Source organism: Alligator mississippiensis, chromosome 11 (genome assembly GCF_030867095.1).
Source record: "Alligator mississippiensis isolate rAllMis1 chromosome 11, rAllMis1, whole genome shotgun sequence".
Classification (NCBI taxonomy): Eukaryota; Metazoa; Chordata; order Crocodylia; family Alligatoridae; genus Alligator; species Alligator mississippiensis.
In genome coordinates this window covers 49800282-49823287 of record NC_081834.1, presented here as the reverse complement: position 1 = coordinate 49823287, position 23006 = coordinate 49800282, and the positions used below count along the sequence as shown (strand labels likewise).

The 23006-nt window shown below is 45.9% G+C and overlaps 1 protein-coding gene across 1 annotated transcript in view; it reads right to left on the bottom strand.

Annotated features, from left to right (window-relative positions):
* The window catches only part of LOC102561204 (butyrophilin subfamily 1 member A1), a 40400-nt gene extending 20275 nt beyond the window's left edge, over nt 1-20125 (bottom strand). Inside the window, exons 1-6 of the mRNA XM_059715012.1 lie at nt 19346-20125; nt 9299-9450; nt 8130-8477; nt 6195-6476; nt 564-668; nt 250-270 (exon numbers count right to left, since the gene is read on the bottom strand). Coding sequence (XP_059570995.1) covers nt 250-270; nt 564-668; nt 6195-6476; nt 8130-8477; nt 9299-9395 — 853 coding nt within the window. The 5' untranslated portion in view covers nt 9396-9450; nt 19346-20125. The remainder of the gene's footprint in view (nt 1-249; nt 271-563; nt 669-6194; nt 6477-8129; nt 8478-9298; nt 9451-19345) is intronic.
* Nucleotides 20126-23006: the final 2881 nt, after the last annotated feature.

Genomic DNA, 23006 nt, shown 5'->3' with positions numbered 1-23006 from the left:
CTCTGTTTGCTATGTATTATGTGTCTGTATTTCATTAGTATGTGGCTACTATAAAGAAAGGCGAATGGGAAAAAGGGAAACTGCACTGTGAGATCTCTTCCACCCCAAACCTCTATATTTTTATTGCCTGTCATTTCTTCATATTACCCTTTCCGATGAATTTTCTCATCTTAAAGAAAGCAATCACTCTTATGGGAACTGACTTTGTCCAAAGTATTGTCCTTTTGGAAGAAGAGGAATGAGACTTACCGATTTCTGCATTCTTTTTCTCTAAACAAATAAAGACAAATACAAATCACTATGAAGAGTATATTTTGTTACAGAAGATGTAACAGAATACAATAAAATATGTGCTGCTGCATCTTCACCTGCAATGGCTTGTGTCAACTACACGCTTCTGCTAGCACACGTCCCAGTTGCACTTTGCTGTGCTGAAAGTTTGGTGTATGGTAGCATGCCTACCTGCCTGCTTTTGTTTGCTGCAGGAAAATCTTATTCTTATACTCTTTGTTATGTTATAATAAAATTTATTTCTAACTACAGTTTATTCCTCCAGTGTTTACCTTTTACTCTGAAGAGATATATGGTCAGGATTAGGAAGCTGAACAACACCACCAGGATCACGCTCAGTGCCACCATCCAGGGATTCACGCTTGGAAAAAAGAAAGCTGAAAAACAAGGTGCCAGGGGCATGTTTTATATTGTAACTTGTGACCAGCATGAAATATATTTATTCCAAGGAAATACATGAATAGCTTCCCACTATAATTTCCTGAGATGCAAATGACAGTAATAAATCTGAGCAGCATACAAAGATTAAAAACTGGATTTAATAACCAAGAAACTGACTTTGGCACTGATTTATCTGTGAATAAGCAGCAAACATTGTCTCCCAGACTTAAATCCTGTTTCACCTCATGGCTAAGTGGCCATAAAGAAGCCACTGCAAATTTGGCACTTGTGCAGCATTTGGATTCTAGTTCTATCTGTAATGGAAGAGGATCACCCTTTATAGAAACCTGCTAGAAACAAAATAAAATAAAACCTTAAATCTTGTCTGTCTTTTACAGCATTGAAGAACTGCTACATATAGTTCTATTGTGAGTAAAGTTATGGGATCTATAATTACATATATGCTCCAGTATCTATACAGCCATAGTACAGCGTACTCAGAGGGAAAGTCTACAGCAACCACAATTATATATCTACACTGTGCATAAATGCAAAAAATCACACCTCCGGAGTTGTGTGCCGAGTGGTCCTCCATTCACAAAAGCCAGATAAAGTATACTGCTTAAAAAAAGTTCTGTTTTTCCAGTCACCTTCTTCAGGAGACATAAACAAGGCACCTTTGTACCTAAACACTTGTCTAACATCTTTCCCATGTTGGTTCAGTAAAAGATACCACCAAAGCCCCCTGTCCTTCTCCCAGACTATTAGGACCATTATTTCTACCAACCCTGCTATAGCTTTTAGTTATCATAGGTGTATGTCTTCTTCAGATGGGTCCAGAAGGAATCCCAAAATGCAAACAGGACCAGATCCACTAGAGAATAGAGGACTTAGGAACCTACAAAAGAGGTGCTGCAACACATAACTTCTAGGCTACTGGCCCATGGGGTGCGATCCAAAACAGACTCCTAGCACCTTCAATCCATAGGGATTTTAGCAACCACAGAATGGGATCCCAAAACTCACATGCTGAGCAGGGCACTGCAAGCAAGAGGAATGATTGAGCAGTAGCACCCAGATACTTGGATAGATGCCTGCAAGGATTCTTTGGAAGAAATAAGCCAGGCCACTACAGGAAGAGCCACAAGAGGACTAGCCCACCTATTATATGCCAGCCCCATATTCAGAGCATTCACCAAGGAAGTGAGAGACCGAGTTTCTGTACCTACCTTGGTCTGGATTCAAACCCTCCTCTCTGACAACTCAGAACAGTTCCTAACCAGCAAGATGAAGGTCTAGAGATGGGGTTTGAGTGGCAATATTACCATGTTGCAATATATTGCAGGGAAATTCAATGCATTATTTATAAAGCACACTCCTGGAACCTCTCTGATGGAAACAATGATATGCACAAATTTGAATTAGATTTGTAAGAAAGCATTTTTTCAGTGCAAAAAGTTTAAAGGGTAATTAAACGATTTTTATTCCCACAGAGAATAACTATTCTAATATAATAAAAGCCATGTCTGTGGGTCTGTCTGTCCATAATGATCTGGGCCAACTGTGCATGTGCCGCCAGGGGGGTGGGCGGCAATTGCCTGCACGGCCCAGGCTGCAAAGGCCTAAGTTCTCGCCACTGCTAGGTAAGTTTGTGGCAGTGGTGAACATGCCCCAGCCCCAAGCAGCGGGGTTGCCCCTGCTTCCCTGCCTGAGGGGAAAGGGAGGGATCATGGTGGTGGCAACCCCCTCCCACCCAGTCCCACCAGCCCTCAGAGCAGCCAGAGGAGAGGGGAGGAAGGGAGCAGGGAGGCAGGCAGACCCAGAGCAGTGGGCAGTGGGGAGTGGGGTTGCATCTGATGCAGTTGGGGGTAGGGGACAGGTGGGTCAAACCGGATGTGGTTGGGGGGCAGTAGGGTCACACAGGATGTGGTTGCACCTGATGCAGTGGGTGGCACAGAGAATTGGGGGTTGCACCCAACCTGGCAGGGGGCGGCGTGGGGAGGAAAGTCACACCTGACATGGCGGAGTGGGAAGGGCAGCGAGGTCGCACTCAACATGCTGAGGCGGGGCATTAGGGTCACACAGGATGTGGAGAGGTGGTGGGGCAGGCAGCAGGATCATATCCAATGTGGCAGGGGGGTGGGGGTGGGGAGACAGTGGGATCGCACCCAATGCAGCGGTGGGGCAGGGGGAAGTGGGGTCACACCTGAGGTGGCAGCAGGGAGGAGTTAGATGAGCGTAGTGGGGGAACAGGAAGGTGCGAGGCTGGATGTACTGCTTCGTCCCTGCCAGCCCCCATTGCTATTCTTGGCAGGCAATTTGCTAGTATGAATCCAAGCACCTTTAAACCAAAACCTCATGGAGGCTAAAGGCAAGGTGGTACAACTTTTCTATGTATCATTCAGTCAGAGGATATTTTTACATATACTGCAGGGCAGGGGGGTGTCAAAACTGCAGACATGCTAGCCCCTGCTGAGGCCACAAATCCTGCCAAGTGTCAAGGAGATAGGTGCAGGGTTTTGGGGGAAACTATATGTCTAGATGTGGACAAGCAAAACTCATGACTTAAGTGACTGTGTGTGTGTAAGGCGTAGTAGGGTGAAAGCTGCAGGCCTGCTAGCCCCTGCTGAGGCCACAAAGCCTGCCACATGACAAGAAGATCGGTTCAGGGAGGTTCTGGGGCCCTGCATGCCTAACTGCTAACAGGCAAAACTCATGACATGGGTGCTTGTGCAACTGACTGTGTCTGTCTTGGGGCAGAGGGGGGTGAAAACTGCAGCCCTTCTAGCCCCTGTTGCAGCCACGATGTTGGCTACGAAGGACCAACTCCCAGGAACATCATAAAATTCTAGTTTATCAGATGGATGCAGAAGTCAGATCATAAACCTTGGGGCTGATCCCCACAAACACTCACACACTCACAGTAGCTAACTATGAATACTAAGTACTGGTGTCAAGATATACCTATCCCCAAGCACTGGAGTCCCTGAGTGAATCATAGCTGATTGCATAACACAGTAGCTAGTTACTACAATAACAAGTTAATGAGCAAGAATTAACACCTATGAAACCACAGACTAAGGAGAGGAAAGAATCAATACGGAGCTGGGATCTCCTTCAAATTTCATTGTTAAAGGTACAGAAGCCCTGGTTTGAACTAATGAACACTGGAAACCGACTCTTGGGACTGAATACGCCCAGATCAACCACTCCCAGAGCCCTATTAATAACAGCAGTGAATTAAACAAAATTCATCAACCGACTCCCAAGACTGCATGTACTCATGGACGTGACCCTTGGGGCTGACAACTGCCATCCCACAGCCACCAAGGAAGACATCCCATGAGGTCAACAACCCCTGGATTGGGTAAGCCCGAGAATTGGGGAGTCACCAAATTCTGCCAGAGAGGGGTAAAAGGCAGTGAAGAATTAACCCCAATGGCACCTTCTTTGACCTGACCAGCACCCTGCCTGTCCAGTCAGAAGGACCAGCTTGCAGCCCCCTACTGAAGTGACATCGCGCTGAAAGAAGCCTCGACTGGCCATCGACGGCAGACTGCAGCACTTGGGGATAGGTGCATCTTGACACGGGTGCTTAGTATTCATAGCTAGCTACTGTGAGTGTGTGTGTGTGTGTGTGTTTGAGGGGATCAGCCCCAAGGTTTATGATCTGACTTTTACATCTGTGTAATAAATTAGAAGTTTATGATGATCGTGCGAGTTGGGCCTTTGTAGCCAACATCTTGTCTGCAGCAGGGCCTAGCAGGCCTGCAGTTTTCACCCACCTCTGCACCAACACTGAAACAGTCAGTTGCACAAGCACCCATGTCACAAGTTTTGCCTGTCACCAGCTAGGTGTGCAGGGCCCCAGAACCGCCCTGCACCTATCTCCTTGACAGCTGGCAGGATTCATGGCCTCAGTAGGGGCTAGCAGGCCTGCAGTTTTGACCCCGCTGTGCCTTAACACATACACGTGACATGAGTTTTGCTTTCATGAATTTGGGGTGCAGTTTCCCCAACCCCCCTGCATGTATCTCCTTGAAACTTGGTAGACTTCATGCCATTACTAGGGGCTACCATTCCTGCAGGTTTCATCAACATCAGGCCAGAAATGACAAAGTTATAGGCTACTATATCTTTCCCCATTATAGCCTATCGGCAAAACATCAAAACATGGTTGAAATGGCGAAACGTTTTGAATTGCCTCATTTTGTTTCGAGGCTGTTTTGACCATATCTATTTCATTTTGATTTTTCTGTTTCAACCTTGAAACGAGTTGAAACAGCATCAAAACAAAACTGGAAGCAACATTTTGCACAGCCCTATTCTCTAGCCCAGCCCCCTGCCTGAGGTAGGATCTTCTATATCCAAATTGTCCTGTACAAACCTATTGTCTAGTCTGTTAGAAAACCTATAGTCAACCCTGAGCAGTGCCACAGCAACAAGTGTGCCGGTGAGTGCACAAAGCAGCAGGAGCCACACTTCCCCCATCCCTGCACCCCCAAAATGAGCTGCTCATGGATCTGTCCCATGCCGCACCCTGGGAGGGCAGCACCTGTTGGCACCCCTTCACTTCAGCACCCAGGGTGATCTCCCGGCTCACCCCCACCTGGCTACGGTGTTGACCCTAACTCAACTACAAGACATAACACCCTAAACTGCATTAGATAAAACAGGCCGGGGAGGGGGTGGGGAGAGGAGTGACAGCTAATGTCTTACTGCTCTGAGGTTTATTTAAATTATGCTTAGAGACCCAAGGAAGAGGGCCATGCCCTGCTACTACAGATGAAGATAGATCCCAAACAGTCCATACCAATCTAACCAGGGGATAAAAATCCTTGACTCCAAATATATCAATTTGTTTGACCTTAGGCAAGACCCCAGGATTTTGGGGGGTTAAGCCCCAGCAGGAATGCTGGAGCCCCAGTCAAAATCCCCAGCAAAGGCAAATATATAGATTTATGCCTTGAATCAGTGAACTCAATGAGTGTGTAGGCAAGGGCAAAATGCCTCTGGAGCACAACTGCTACTGAAAAGACCATTTAAAAAACTACTTCCCCTTGTAACTATTTTTAAATTATATTTAAAAAACTACTTCTTGTAAAAGTACTCTTACAAGAGGAGCAACAACACACAACTTAGTTTTCATTTTTTTATGACAAATAATGAACAATGATTCAGTGCAGTAAAAAGCCTTAAAGAGTTCACAAATAAATCAATATGGGTAGATAGATGCTGTGAAAATACCTATTAAAAATTCACTGAGGCAAACCTGAGACTATAGAAATATTCTGCATTGATGTTTTGAGTGACTGTCTCTGCCAGGAAAAAAATGAGTTTTTTTAAGGTAAAATTTCAGAAGTTTGACTGAGATAAAATCAAGATTCTGATAAACTGCATATACACAGTTAAATGAATTTCTATCATGACCCTGTGGAAATGCTAGCCATGTGTGTATTTATCTCATGTTTCACTTGGTTTCCAGCGGAGGCGGTTCACAGAGGGTTTGGATGGAAACTGACCTGATATATGAATTGCTGATTCCTTCTCTCGGTCAAGGAGGCTGTTCCTGATGCAACAGGACAAGTTCTGGTTTGACTGTTCCTTTATGACAGCAGAAATTTTTGTTTCAAACAGGCCATTTTCTTTTTGGGATTTTATTTCAGAAAGTGATGGTATATGATGCCGCTGGGAATTTCTCCACAGCACTTGGGGCTCTGGGTACCACCCAGCTGATTGACACATCACCAGGATCCCTCCATTCTGGTAATCCTCCACAGAGATGATAGGATTAGAGCCTAAACCTAGAAGAAAATTGGTAATTTTTAATATTTCTTAAATCCAATAGCCAATTTTATAAAGGACTGTGGAAATCTTATTCCTGCTGTAAAGACTTCCTGGGTATAGCAGAGCAAGGAATACTTTCTATTAACAACTACAGAAACTAGATATTCCTGGATGTGATAGCTGAAAGATTATATCATCAAAAGTCACTGAGCCAAAAAGAAATTATGGTAATTCAGATCGGATTTTGGTAGGTAATGAGGGCATTATAAAAGACTGTAGGCTTCAAACATGGTCATGGACTGAAACACCACAGTATGAAGTGCAGACTCTGGACCCAGCAGAAGCCTAAGTTATTAAGCTTGTGTTCTAGCCACCATCAAAGTGCAGCTAGTTAGAATCCTACTACATGACAAGGTGCTTCTTTGTTGCCTGAATATGGCAAGGCAGAAATGAATAATTATTTGTTGCCACGAAAGATAATTTTCTGCCACTAAAGATTATTTTTCAAATAGATTACATTATATCTTTATTTTATAGTAATAATAAATGTAACCAGATTTATTCATTGTTTTATAATACATATTTGTGTTCAAGTCTCTAAGATGTAAAAACAAAGCTGCCTCACCAATACAAACTCTAAACAAGGTGAAAGGAAGGGGATAAGCAATCTTCCCCTCCCAGAAGTGTATATTTCATGGAAACATAAATCCTAACTAATTGATATCTTCCAAATCCACAGGACAACTGGTTCAGTGCATTTCCAAAAGTTTCCATGAAACAAAGAAAACTGAATAAAAACAAATGAGAGAATAGTTCATAGATATTAGAAGCAGCCATTTATAAATATAGGGTAAGGCTAGAGGGAAAAGGGGAGGAAGAGCTCCACGCCCTCCATCCCGCCTTAACTGAGTGTTGATATTTAAAGGCATTGTAGCTGTACATTAATTCCGTGTCTAAGCTTGCAAAATAGGTCGTAATCATAGACAGGCTAAAATCTTGTCACTCGAGAGGTCAAATAATTCTGAGGTTTTTCTAAGAAGGGCCGCTCATGAAAAATAATCTTGGGAACTGACTGATTACAAATTAACAGGGTTCAAATTAAATGGAAAAATAAACAAAATCAGGACTGTAACTGAGGTTTGGGATTTCAAAGGAGCAAAAATTGATTTTAACAAAATGAATTAGTTGCTAAAGTCAACTGAGGTAAAATTGAAATACATGGCATTTTTAGACATGCAAGTGCCACAGCACTGGGTGCTTTGAAAAGCGACTGGTGCAGCATCCTTTGTAGTTGTATAAGTGGCAAAATGCACGTCAGCACTGAGAAAATGGCTGTGACATGCTTTTGAACTAAAACACACAGAAGGTGTTTTAGGTCCAAAACATGCCACCACCATCTTCTGCGTGCTGATGAAAATGACACCCCTTATACAAGTGCATGCGGTATACAACACAGTTCGCATCAGCTCACATGCAGAGCAGAGTCAATTAATCGAGTCTGGTGTGAAGTGGCAGATCTCCAGCACATTGCGAGACAAAAAGATACATGTATAAATGCCCATAGTTTCTAATCGTAAAATATTTGATATACAAGTTACATGAAGTTGGCATATTAGGAAACAGAAAAAGCCTGAAAACCATGCAGAGATAAACTGAGACAAGCCACTGACCTGCGACCTTCAGTTCTATTACAGCTTCTTCATAAGTAATACCATCCTCAACAAGGCATTTGTATTGCCCCTCATCTGAAGGCCTCATATTGAGAATTGTCAGGGAAACATTTCCATCTGTGATGCCGTCTTTCCAAAACGCTGTCCTTCTTTCATATTCTGGCAACTGTTGTCCAAACTGATCTCTCCCATCACGGTACAGATGAACATAATTTGTAAACTCAGACCGGAACCACCTCACTTGCATGTTCTTAGCGCTCATGCTGGGGGACAGGTGGCATGGTAATACAATCTCTTCCCCCACAATGGCAGTGATTGGTTGATCAGGTCCAACAACTGTAAACAGGGCTGTAAAAGGTACCAAGAAACACCCCAAAATAAGTTCAGAAGTAAAAAGAGAAATTCAAGATTCTCAGCAAAAAGGTGGATACTAGGCCTGTGCGAGTAGGCAGCTATTCAATCTGGCTTTGGATTTGGCCACTTCAGATGCCAGGGATCCGATCCAGAGCTCCGGACCGGGGTCCCACTTCGATCCGGCTGAAGCGGCTCCGAAGCTTCGGAGCCACCTCGAAGATCTGGCCATAGGATATAATGGGGAATCAATTAAATATCTATAACTTTGTTGTTTTTTGTCTTATTTGGATTAAACTTGCAGGGGTGGTAGCCTCTGCTTAGAGCATGAAGCCTACCAAGTTTCAAGAAGATTGGTATAGGGATTCATGGGGAACCGCACCCCAAATTCTTGAAAACAAAACTCATGTCACGTGTATGTAACTGTGCATTACAGGCATATGTCTGCACATGCACACCCTTGCTGTGCAGTAAACATGGTGACATGCCAAATTGATCATAAATTCATCTCTGCATCATGTAGGTTTCAAATTTATGCCCGATTAGTTACTATGCAGTAATATATGTGTAGACACCTTACTGGGGAGTAACTGTGTGTCTGTGGACTGGCTTGGGACTAACTTTAGTTCCAAGTCAGTCCACACACAGTGTTAATGTGCTTTAATGCCTGCATGTGTAGATACTGGTCTATTCTTGCTTATTGCGCATTAAATTTAAACTGGTGTAAATGCATGTGTAGACACTCTCTGTGTCGATAACAATCTAAATAAACTTTTCAGCAGCAGCAAAACACCCATTAATATGGAGCAGATACCTACCTGATTCCACCTTGCAAATACAAAGAATAATGCAGAACGTGAGTAAACCAGTGTGTGATGTGGTGACTCTGGAGATTTGGCACAACGAGGAAGCCATCGTCTTCACTGAAACTTGATCCAGAAGCACGAGGGGAATGCAGAAAAGAATTTGCCTGGAGAACAGAGGGCTAATTATCACCTTTGTGTATTGGATTAGATAGCAGGAAGACAGTGCATAGTTCAAGCTATACAAGGGGAACAACCATGGTTTCAATAAACTTATGAAAGTGTGGACTTATGCCGAAACAGAAATGCCTTAGAAAATCAGCCAGCGAAGGAGAAAGTCCAGGGTTATCCCTGATAATTCCTCTCTCTTTTACCCTAAATGAACAATCATGTGTTGAGTCTTGTGATGATGAAGAGTTGTCATTACATTTTAGACCTTATTAAATGAATGAGATCTAGAATCATAATACTGTGCACTGTTAAAAAAGAAAACATGGGGTCCAGATACAGTTGCATGCCAATATAACTATTCAAGGCACCATGAGATTTGTCCTCTTCAAGATCTTCAGAGTATTGTGTTAAAAGCTCTGGCAAAAGTAGTGAGTGTGGATCAGTCCTGCATAATGAGCTTTATGCTTTGGACTGTGGAGATAGTGTTTTGGGATGTCTGAGAGTTTTAGATAGTTTCACAATCCTTCTCTATCTTCAGCAGGCCATGAAGCCTAAAGAAGTCTAACTGACAAACAATAATGTAATTATCCCAGGGCCCTACTGTTAGACAATCGGATGGGATAAATGTTGCAAAACAAAGACTCTTCAGCCAAAGCTGCTGAAATATTTGGTTACTGAGCTTGGCAACGGAAAAGTAAGTCATGGCTTTGACAAAATGGAGTGAATGGAAATTAACATGGAATAAGGGAACGTTTAAACTCAAAGTGTTCCTGAATATTTCCTCTGTGGATATTCTTACTTCAGAATAAGTGTTTTGACATGTAGAGTTAACTGGGAATAGTTATTCTGCAATTACTCCCCCTGGCACAAGTCCTAACCTGAATGTTTTAACTTCCAGTCAACCAAAAGAGAAAACCAGTTGACTTGACTTAAGATATGTATGTGTTGTGAAGGCTGTCCATTGCTGTGCAAAACTGATCACAGGCTTTTGCTAGGTGTCCATTCAATCCTGCACAGTAATGCAGACATCCCTTTTTTTGCCTTTGTGCTGGCACAAACATTTTATGGTGGCCCAAAACAAAACCAAATAGACATCTATATTCTATCACACTGCAATGTGGTTGCTACAAAGGGTAGCAGTAATTTGTGCTGCTTTATTGTGATGGGTGTCTATTTTCTTTATGGCAGGAGAGCACAGGCAGCCTGGAGGTTCCCACCCTCTCCAGTCACCTCAGGCAGAAGGTCTGTGGGCTTGGAGGTCTGAGTCTCATGTGCCCCAGGATTTCCCACACAGGATCAGGCCTCTAACTTCAGGATTGCCTTCGTGGCTTTCCCTGCTTGCAGACATATGCTTCCAGGATCTCAGGTCTTTGAAAGCTGGGAAACTTCAGGTTCCCCACTTCCAGAGACATGCCCTTGGCAATAGCTATTTTAGTATTGGTCTCATGTTGACTCAAAATGCTGTTTCACAACTTTTATAGGCGTTACCGAACAGCAGTAAATAGGGCAGGATGTGGGGTGCTGAGCAACACTGATATGCTGGTGCCCTGCCCCTGTCCTTGCCCCTCACTCTCAACCCACAGCTCCGCCAGTGCCACTCGCTCCTCACCCACAGCCCCTGCCTGCCCCCACCAGCTCCCTCCTGGCAGCAGCTTCATCCCAGCACCAGGATATGAGTCCAGCTGCAGCTGTTCCACCTGCTGCTTTGTGGCTCTGAGCAGTGCCAGCCCTTGCTGTCCTGCTCCCCATGCCTGTGCCTAGGCCCCAGAAATCCCCGTGCTGTTTCTGGGAAGCCCTTGACTGGGGCTCAGGGACCGGGATGGTCAAGCCCCTTCCCTCCCCCTGCACAAGATGCTCTAAGGTGGCACAGGGACATTAAGCCCAGCACTAATGGCCTCTTCTACCTGAAGCTCTCCCTCACCCCAACCTCCATCTCTCCCTCTCTTACACACACCCCTGCTGCCACCTCCACTCCTCCCCCCAGCCTATTAGACCCAAGTGATTCCTGGGATGAGGTGCTCCCACAGGCCAAGGCTGCATGTCCAAACACCAGTGTTGGCATGGAGCATGACTGCAGTGTAGCAGCTGCCCCTGTCCCTATCCTACAGCAGGTCCTGTCCCATCCTATCTGGTGGCTGGAAACACAGGGTGTGAGATTTGTGGGTGGGTGTGGGGTTTTGCAGGGAAAGGGTGTGGGGAGTGGGTGTGGGTTTTGTGGGAGAAATTGTGGGAGTCTGTGGGGATGAGGTTTGTGGGTGTAGTGTCAGGCTTGTGCAGGGGTTTGGGGTGGTTTGGAGCTTGTGGGGGGATTGTGGGGGATGGTGTGGGGGTGGGGAGACGGTGGGCGTGTGGACCGCTTGGCAGGGGTGGGTCCCATACCCGCCACCTTGCATGGTATGCAGCCTCCTACAGCAGCAGCACCAGTGGTCGTTAGGGCACTCATGCGCACTCCTGGAAGAGACCCCCAGTGGCACGGTCCCACCTCAGGTCAGCAGCTGCACGTGCCACTGGCCCCTCCCAACCCATGTGCCCTCATGCAGAACTCAGTCACTTCCTGCTGTCAGGCTTCTGGCACTGCATGCAAATCTGTGTGCTCTCAGGCCAGGCCGGGTCCTGTCTCCATGTGCCCTCTGCACCATCAGAATGGGCTGGTTCCATGCAGGAAGGTCCCATCTTCTGCTGTCAGTGCCAGAAGCCCTCCTTGACAGCAGGAGCTGACCTGATTCTGCCAAGGGGAAGTGGGCCGGGCTGTGCCACCACCATGTGCAGCCATTGGCCTGAGGTGGCGCCACACCACTGAGAGTCTCTGCCATCAGGGGGCATGAAGACCCTGATGGCTGCTGCTCCTGCTTCAGGGGGAATGTGCAACATGTGGAAGGGTGGGCATGGGATCCATCCCTCCGCAGGAGTCCCCACCATCCACAGTCCCTCCACCCCCGCACAGTCCCTCCCACACACTCACAGCACCCCCAACCACAACAGTGCTCCCCACCCACACACACACACAGTTCCCTCCACCCGCACAGTCCTCCCTACCTCCACATCCCTGCTTACCTGGGCAGAGCTTGGGTCCGATCTACTGCAGCCTTGTCCCACTCCTTTTTCCCCCAGAAGGCTTAGGCAGCGTGCTGGGGCAGCAGGGGAATGGGGAAGCCATAGATATTGGCTGTGTGAAGCTTTGGCTGCTGATTCAATTCGGAGGAGATTCATCCTGATTTGGCGGCCAAATCTCTGAATCCAAATCAAATCAGGAGACCAATAAAAAGGTCCAAATTGATTTGAAGCTCTCCAAACTGATTCAGAAAAGATTTTTTCAGAGATTTGGGCCATCCCCACTCACTGCCGCAGGGAGCTGGGCCAAGACTGTGCCAATAAGTAGGGGGAAGGCGGGGAGGGCCTAGAGAGGGGAAGAGGAACATGGGAGAACTCCCACCAGGCCCCATCCCCTGCCTGCTCCCCTGAGACCCCCTGACTGCCTGCTCTCCCACCTCCATCAATGGTTGCCCCACCTGGCCCCAGCATCTCAGTTCTTTAAAAAAAAAAAAAAAGCTTGCACTCACTGGCTGCTTCTGGGGGCTCATGGCAGAGCCCTGCACACAGCACGGGACAGTGGGGATCGCCTCCCTGCCTGGCAGGACACGGTGAGAAAGAGCTGGGATGCTGGAGCTGGGCAGGGCAGCCATTGATGGGGCTGGGAGAATGGGCAGGGGATGGGGCCTGTTTTATTCAGAGATTCAGCCAAATCAGCAGTGACTGAATCTCCAAATCAGATTTGGCCAAATCAGTTCGGGACAGTGATTCAAATCACCGAATCAAATCACTGTCCCCTGAATCAGCTGAATCCAAATCTAAAGCAAATGCTAGCCGCTTCACACAGGCCTAATAGACATGCCCTGGCTGGGTGCTAGAGCATTTCTCTCGGGGGGGCCCAGCCTCTGGTTTCCTCAGGGCAGGCTCCAGGACTGTGCCCTGTGCCACCTTTTTTCTTCTGTGTAATTTTTTGATACCGGGATTTTCCTGTATTGCATTTAGAGTCTGCGCTGCATATCTGCAGTATGGGAACATTGCTTCATTCCCAGCGTGCCACTCGCAGCATCTCAAACTGCTTTGAGACGGCACAACAGGCATGTGCTCACTCATCTGGATGTGGCCGTAAGTGGTACATACATAAGTGTTTCTTTTAAAAGTACGAATTTAAATGTAATTCTGCTTCATTATTTCTCCATTATGGAATCACAATTATAATAATACTAGCAAATTGCCTGTCAAGAACGATGGGCTCCAGGTCCAGACCCATTCCCCCACTGGGTGGGTTAATGTGTCCTGGGGTCCGGGGCAAACACAAAATTAGGGGCCGCCTCCCCGCATGGGAGCTGGGCCACAGGGGGCGGGTGGGGGAGGGGCCTCTTCCCCTCCTGGTGCTGGCTGGGAGCCTGGGGAGACTCTGTCGGGTGGAGGTAGGAGACACATGCGTGCCTCTTTGCCCTGCTCACCACCCACCTCCCCCACTATGGCCAAACATACACACACTGTTACCGCTCAGCTCGGGGGTCTTGGGGAGCCCTGGCACAGGACGCAGCCTGTCTGTCTCCCAAAGGACTCGCCCCCTCCTCACCTCTGCCTGAACAAGAGCTGATTGGAGGAAGGACTTACAGAAGACAATGACGATGCAGTGGGAGACACATCTAAAGCCCTCCAGACAAGGGTAGATAAGAGTGAAGCAACTCCCCGGTCTCATTTACATAAGAGATGGGACAGGAAGCACCTTCATTAGCATTCAGGATGGAGAACAGAGATTCCAAGGCGAGGACCGCACTGAATTCTGGGACCAGGGAACCAGGGGAGCACTGCATGATGGGGGATCCCTGCTCCAAATGTGAATCAACCCATGTCTACACACACCCAGCTCAGCATTTATCAGACCAATTCTAGTCATGACGCCTTTATTGACACCCAAAACACTGAATCTGCCTGTCTGTATTGTGAGCTCCCTCAGAGTAATGCCACCCACAGCCAGGAGTGATCAGTTCCTATCATCCAGCACATGACCCATCATTTAACCATGAACAACCCTAGTGTTCTCCCTCGAGCCATGGTTCATTCTCTACAAAACTCCCTACTCAAGCTCAAGTTTCTGTCCTGGTCCTTGGATACAAAAGCTGCCCTAGTTTCTGCCCGGCATCCCTCCATAGGTCATGCTCAGGACTCTGCCTGTCTGCAAGCTCCGACAAACAGCTGGGAACCTGGACTGGTTCAAGCTTCGCTGAGTGGTGAGACCCCAACTCTCTCTCTCTCCCGCTCTTTGACTCCAGGAACATGACTTTTGCTTTCTTACTCCAAGCACAGCTTTCTAAACCTGACTTTTGCTACTCAGACTGGAGCTAAACTTCCTCAAATACCTAATTGAAACTATGTAATATTGTAACTGTTTGTCTCTCTTGTATGGCTGTTACTACTGTTATCATCATAAATGCATATACCTGGCAATAAATAACTTTTATGGTCAAGATGGTTACTATACTCTCTCTCTGAACCTCGCTTACTCTTCCTTCCCCTTGACATCCCCATTTGTTCTGCAGCAACGCTTCTTTGACCTAAGCCAAAGATCCTTGTAACGCCCAAAACTACGGTGAGGTCTGCTCATCAAGGGAGTTAGTACTAGGACCATTATGACAAGAGATTGGGGATATGCTGAGTTTTGAGGCCCATGCGGGTATCAGCTGAAAGTGCTGATTGGACCCAGCCTGCTCAGACATACTCTGTTAGCACATGTGTCTAACTGCATTTATTATTGTCCTGATGAAATAAGGGATGAACTGTGTTCAAGGCACATGAGGGTGTCAGCCTGTTAATGCTGAATAATCTGGCCTGACTCAGCTGGGCTCTGTTAATCTGTGTGTGTGTATGTGGGTACATTTGTCTGACTGATTTAGTGGTTGGAGGAACCCAGCCCCATTGAACCCGAGTCCTGCAAAATAGCTCCATTGGGGGCAAAGACTTGCAGAAGGGAGAGATACAGCTTCGTATAAAAACACAAGTAACACAAGCAGCACATTGACAGAATTACAGAGACCCCAGAAATGTACCTGCAATAAATAATCACACCCCAATGTGACAGGCAAATCTGGTAACAACACACACAGGCACACGCACACGGGCATGCACACCACTCTCTCACACACTCTCTGCACAAGGACACACAGACACAAACACACTCTCCCTGCCATGAACACAGACACACACACTCACGCACAGAAATGAACACAGACACATGCAGATACACATGCAGAGAGGGGCACACTAGGGCTGTGCGAAATTTCACTGAGAGTTTTGTTTTGAAGCTGTTTTCATGCATTTTGAGCTTGAAACAGTGAAATCAAAATGAAACAAAAAGCATCGAAACAGCTGCAAAATGAAATGAAGACACTCGAAACATTAAAAAAGTTTTGAAATGTTTTGATTTTCAAAGCAGCCGGGTGGTGGGAGGCCAGGGAGAGCCAGGGCTGTGCTCTGAGTCACTCCACAGCCCCATGGAGCTCAGCCCAGTGCCAACCACAAGGCTGCACTCCATGGGGCTGGAGGAGCCGAACGAAGCGCAGCGCCAGCTCTACTCACCTTCTGCCACCGGGCTGTGCTATGATCAGCTGCAGCAGCCCAATGGCACGTAGCGCTGGGCTCTGCCTCCAGCCTCTGGGCTGAGCTCCATGGAGCCCAGCGCTGGGTGCAGGCTGCGCCCAACACTGGTCCCAGGACGCAGTGGCAGCCTGCTCTCATCCGGCATAGATCCGGGGACCTGCACCCCCGGGAGGAGTCTGGCACAGCCCCACAGCCCTCCCAGGGCTGCGGGCCATGGGATCTGCATTCAGATGACAGGAGGCTGCTGCTGCTGCCTGGGGCCAGTGGCAGCATCTGTCTTCCTGGCGCTGGGTGCAGGCTGCGCCCAGTGCTGGTCCCAGGTGGCAGGGACAGCCTCCTGTCTTCCAGCACAGATCCAGGAGCCCACACCCCCGGGAGGAGTCCAGCACAGCCCGCAGCCCTCCTGGAGGTATGGGCCCCCGGATCTGTGCCCAGATGATAGAAGGTTGCTGCTCCCAGCAAATTTTGGTTTCATGACTTTGAGGTGCAGTTTCCAAGAAACGTCTGCACCGATCTCCTTGAAACTTGGCAGTCTTCATGTCCTCAGAAGAGGCTACCACCTGGCAATTTGCATCTTAATCAGCAAACAAATTACAACATTTTAAGCATTTTCATGATTTCCCATTATAGTCTATGGGCGAAATCTAGAAACGAGTCGAAACAGCGAAACAATTTCGACAAAATGAAACGGGACAGTGCTTCCAAATGAAATTAAATGACAAAACAAAGCACTGTCCCTTTGAATGGTGAAACAGACGTCGAAATGAAATGACGATGTTTTGTACAGCTCTAGTGTACACTCTACTCACTCTCTGCACATGGACACACAGAGACAAACACACTCTCCCTGCCATGAACACAGATGCATGCCTGCACACACACATACACAGACACGGACGCACCGACACAGAGTGGAACTCGCTGTGGGTGCAGCGGGAGAGAGGGAAGCACATGGCCATGGGGCCTCACCCCACACTGCACGCCCTGGGGCAGGCAGCACGCCTGGCAGTGAATCACCGCCCACCCCGACTCCCTGCCCCACTCCTTGGCCTTGTGGCTTTTAAAGTGCTCTTCCCAAGTGGGACTTTTTCGTTCTGGGGTGGTGGGGCAGAGGGAACTGCTGTATGGGGGAAATTCTGTTCCTTGATAACTACGCTGCACGTGTAGACACCCATGTACGTGCATACCTGGCTGCATGCACCGTGAACAAAGTGGTGGAGCAGCCTCCTATATTTTACCCCAACATCTGAGTGGCTCCAGTCCTTTCCTGGGAACGGGAGGACTCTGGTCCCAGGCCCCTCTTGGCCAGTCTGTTCACAGCATCCAATGAAGTAAACTGTTGTCTGTGTAAACTCCTGCCACTCTCAACCAGTTAGACTCAGTTGCCACCATCCCCACTAATGCATGCTATCTCTACAGCTGTGTCTTCACAGCTGCAGGGGCAACATCTCCACAGTCTACACAAATAATTGGTGAGAGTCAGTTGAAGGCTGAAGCAGTCTTTCTTCAGACTAACCAAGTAGCAGAGTCATCTGCACACTGCTGTCACTACAGTATTTCCAGTACTCAAGCTAGCTTAATTATAGCTAGATCTGGTATCTTCACCCTATATTACAAACTATGGTGTAGATATACCCTGAGTTGTTTTACATTCAAGGTGAGTCTGGGACACAATCACTGCATCAGCCTCTTGAATTTTGAGCAGCTTTTTCCTGTGCTGTGCTGTGCAGGAACTGCCTTCTTTTAGCCAAAGACTGTATAATACCCAGGGCCCGATCTGCATCTCTGCCCCACCACACAGGAGGGCCAACCCACAGAGCTGCCTGCCCCCTGCCCAAGCCCTTCACAAGGCGCTGCGGGTTCAGTGCAAGAAGCTGGGGAAGAGACGCCTCCCAGGTGGACCTACAGGCTCCTGACACCAAGTCTTCAAAACAGCATGAGTCAGGCCCCAGAGCTCCTGTGACCTGCCTAAAAATCCTGGGGTGAAAAATATGTTTTGAATTCTGCCACCTCAGACTTCAGTTTACACTGGAATTGTATTTTCTAGCTTTTCTCTTGAAGTAAGAAATATGCACTGCTAGGAATCTCTTTGTTCCTCTCTATCCTAATATAATAAAAGCCTTAGTCTGTCTGCCCAGTCGAAATGCTTTATGAGCACTCTGACTGGTTGTCTCGGCAGCCAATCACAATGCTTACTGAAACAACCACCCTCCTCCCTACCCACCCCCCAACTATTCACTATGGACAATTTGCTAGTTGATTCTTAAAGGTGAAACAAAAACAAGGAAATATAGAAAAAACATTTTTGTGTTTTTTAACTGCCATTTAACTTGTGACAACAGAAAAATGTGTTGTGAATTGCTTCCCAAATCAACTGAAAAAGTCTGTAAAAAAAAAAAATTGAGATAAAGAAAAGTCCATTTTGCTGAATAGCCCTTATGAAAAAGGATTTTTTTTTACTCTTTCCTGAGATACTCCAATACAATCTTCTGTCTTTTTTTTTAAAAAGTAGAGACTACTCTAAATCACACTTGTAACATGACTTATCCTGCCATTAGTTCAGCAAATCTTCCCTGAAGTTACATCATAATCTTCCCTGCTAACCGCCCCTCCACATCTTCATGGACATTTGTTAAGTCAATTCAAAATGGTAACCTCTTTGGAAATACTGATCCTTATTCAGCACATATGTATTTCCCTACTTATTAATATTTAAATATGTGCCTAATTCCCACTGATTTCAGAATTAGTCAAAGATCGTTTTCTAATTTGATTCATTCTGGAAAGATTTTTCTCCTCCTGGCCTTAAAGAAAAATATTAAAATACTTAACTCTACCATCAGACTATGAAAACTGTAGAGAGAAAAGATGAAAAGAAAAGAATAAAAATGGAACATGATGTCAGCTGAGATTGGGATAGTCTTTTCTTTCCTGTACTGCATTTTTTCCAAAACATTGTATAACTTAGATCCAGTCCATTTGTTCATTTTCTTTCTATTCAGTTTGGCTGTTTCGGGAGGGCAGGGGCTTGTTCTATTTTGAGGTTTTGGAGTTTTGAAGGTCATTGCTATGACATCTAAATTTCAATTATTTTTAACGTAATTGATTTTGAATGTACAAATGTATTATTTGAATAAATAATAAAACAAATTGTCAAAGAATCATCTAGTCTTTTTATTTTTAACTTACCTATAAAATGGGGTTTCTTCAAAGGCATAAAAGGTCATATAAATGTTGAAACCAAAGTTCACCTACCTGAGCAATTCTGCTGAGACATTTTATGCTGTGTTCTGCCCTCCAAGGATATCTTCAGTCTTGTCAAGAAAGATGGAAAGAGTTCTTCAGAATATCAAATGTCCAATTCCATGTCTAAGTCCAGCAGTAAAATAGCCATAGGGTTTAATGGTAGCCTTTTCTGTCCAGTTCTTAAATTATTCTTGTTGTTTCAAACTGAATATGTGCGTTTTCTTCTGACAGCATTTGTCACACTGAAAAGTGAAAGGAACAGCACCTTCCTGGCCAACACACACCCTGCTGCACATGCTCAGACTACACGTGTGCACTTACCTGTCCAGGCTGCCAGGGAAAAAGAATTCCTACCTATGCCAAAGGGACATTTTTGGCAATTCTATGATTAAAAAAATCCATATGCACTCACAAGGGGAAATAGAGTGTCACATGTGTGTTGTGGAGAGTTTTAGGCTCGTCCAAGAAATTGCGGCCAGAGGAGATTTTGAGTCCATTGACCTCAGTAAAAAGCACTTCCTGCCACAAACTGTTAGTGAACCGAAGAATTTGACTGGAAAGGAAAAAGGGAACAGAAGTCCCAGGGAAAGAGAGCATTGACCACTGATTCAATATGAGCTTTCATTGCCTGGACAGATCACATCTCTTCTCCACTCTGAAAGAAAGAGAAATCAGGGTGAGAATTTATCTTAGCAAATACAGCTCCAACAAGGTTCTTGGGTGAGAATCACCTGGCTCCAGCAAAAGGCAGGAAAGACCAGAGTGATACTGGACACAAATGGGGCAGCATGTGGAAGGATTAGTTGGGACACCCTCCTTTCATGTCATTAAATCCATACAGACCTCAGCCATAAAAGTGATGTGAAATCTTTAGGTGTTGGTTGACCACTCACTAAGGGTCAGACACATATAAGGGCGCAGGTCAGGAACCTAACTGAGCTTTACAGAGCTGACCCAAGCTGTAGCACAGGAGCCTTATGTCAATTAGTGACTGGGGAATGAATAATCTTTGCATTTATAACAGAAGTGTATAGTGTTGATTGCTTTTTTAAATTGCTGTGGGTCCAACGGTTGCAGGCCAGCCCAGCTCTGCTGTTCGATAAGAGTCAAGCTGAGCCAGAAAAGATGAATACTAAAATTACATAAGAAACGTGGCTTTAGGCAAAGTTCTCTCTTGATGTATTTCAGTGGAGGCTCGTGCTTCCTGAATCCCATCAAAAACATAATATCTGTGTACTCTGAGTAAAGTTTTTGGAAGAGTCACGGCATTGGGCTGTCCGTGAATGAGTACACATGTTTACATTTAAGCAATTCTTGTCTCATTCAAACCCAGTACAATTATATGAACCCAGAACAAAATAATGAGGATTGTTTTTCTGTACCCAGGGCTTTCTTGTTTCCCCTGCTTTGCCGCAGTTCAGTGTCCGTACTGTAATTTCAATAGCTCACGTACTTTGTACATTTTGGCTGTAGGGTGGGGATCTGGGGACTGGCAGAGGAATCGGAGAGACTGCAGAGAATAGCATACTGAATATCATGAATGCCTCGTGCCTCCCAAGGCTCGTGGGGCACGGAGACCACCTGCAGGCATTGGCGGTAGCGGTGGTGTCGGTGGCGGGGGAGTGGGGTGAGCAGAGACCAGTAGCAGACAATCTCAGGGGGTGCACCACTAATCTTAGGGGGTGCACATGCACCTGTTTGCACCCTCTACACATTGCCAATGCTGATTATCCAAAATGCATGTATCAAATTTAGGCTTGATTAGTTAATGTGTAGACATGATCTGTTACTAAGTTTAGTGCTGGGTCTGCCCTGCTACTAGGCACGTGGGACTAACTTTTGTGCCAAGTTTTGTGCCAAGTTTCACATGTAGACACTTGCCAAAAATCGCTTCATGAAGATTAGCTTAATGCACCTTAAATTTAGTCGCACTTATTTCCATGTGTAGACACACCCAGAGAGAAAGAAACTGAAGACTGTGGAAGGATTTGTATTAGGGAAAGAGAAATACTCACCAAGTTCTCTTTGAAGGTCACCTAACTCAGTGGTTCTCAACCTTTTTTGTACCAGGACCCATTTGTAAACATCGATGGCTGCCGTAATGGTAATGGGGCGTAGGTTGTAGCCGTGTTGGTCTAAGGACATAGGCAGACAAGGTTCCTTGCGTGAATCTGAGATCTCTCACCCATTGATTCCTTAATCTACATGTTCACTGACTACCTGTCTTGTACGCATACCAGCCCAGCCGCTGGCTTCTTTACTTTTCACTCCATCCAGGAAGAGCACACACAAACTACTGAAACTTCCTTAGCCTGACGAAGGGTTTTTGAACCCGAACGTTTGCTGAATAATTATTGTCCAACCATTTGGTAATGGTAATGGCGGTTTTACAAATGCTGGTCCTTCTGATATGGATGTGGCTCTGTGTCAGAACTACAGCAGCTTTCAGAGATGACAGGCTCCACTGGCAGAAGCTGCAAGAGTTGTAACCACACAATGAGTTTGTCGGCAAATCTACATCAGTTACCTAGTGTAATCTTTATACCCCTAACCAGCACAGCTCTGACACAGAATTTTGTAATGTTGACTAAATCTAACAGGGGTTACTCTGATTGAAAACTCAGTAGTTATAAGACTGGTGGCAGGTGTGTGTGTGTACACTCATATACCTGGAAGCAGGAAACCAGGAGAAACCTGGAGAGGGACTTGTATATGTGACTCAGAAAGGAAGCAGAGAGACAGAACTTCTCAGATATGCAGCTTCCAGGATCAGAATGGGATTTCTGAGCAAGGAAACTGCTCACTCCTTTTTGGAGTAAATTTTCTTTAATAATCAATGTTAAACCAAAAATATATGACTCATATCACTGAAGTCCCATTTTTATAGAACCAAATCTACATGACCCTAAATACCGACTATCCACTTGAATTAAATGGGAAGCACCGTTAACAAACTGGAGCCTTGGCTGTGTATAGGGAGTACTGAGTACCCCTGGTCTACTTTTTCATGCCTCCTTCACAAGGTAAAAATTACCCTTTGAGAAGATACAGATCAGAAACTCTTTTGTTTCTGATGTCCCATTTCCTACATACAAACTGAACTATCATCAGTAAATTAACATGTATATTTTGTGAATATTTATAGATGACAGAATCATTGGTTTGGAGAGATGTCCTTGACATATGAAATGTTTTGCAGTGATTATAGAATGAGTGTAATTGTGATGGGTTTCATACCTTTACTACAAAAATGGAAAGATTCAGTTTTCCTCTTTCCTTGTATATGTTAATCTGCATCCCATTAGGCTGTCCGGCATTAGGGCTATGCAGAACAGGCCCCATTTGATTCAGATTCGGCCTGAATCGGGGATAGCGATTCAGTTCATTGATTAGGATCATTATCCCAGGTTCACTGCAGTTGTATCTGAATCTGAAGACCCAATGCTGATTTGGAGAATCAGCAATTCGGACACACGCACAGCTTTACAAGTTTTTTCTACATACCTTGAGGTAGCAGAAACGCCTCATGATTTCTGCGATGCTAGGGCAGATGATACGTCCCACATGAGCACGGGGGGTTCTCCAAAGTGCTTGGCAGTGAACCAGAAAAGGACCAGAAGTACTTCCAGGTCCACTGGGGAGCACGCTGCCCCCCCGTGCCCTTGAGGCT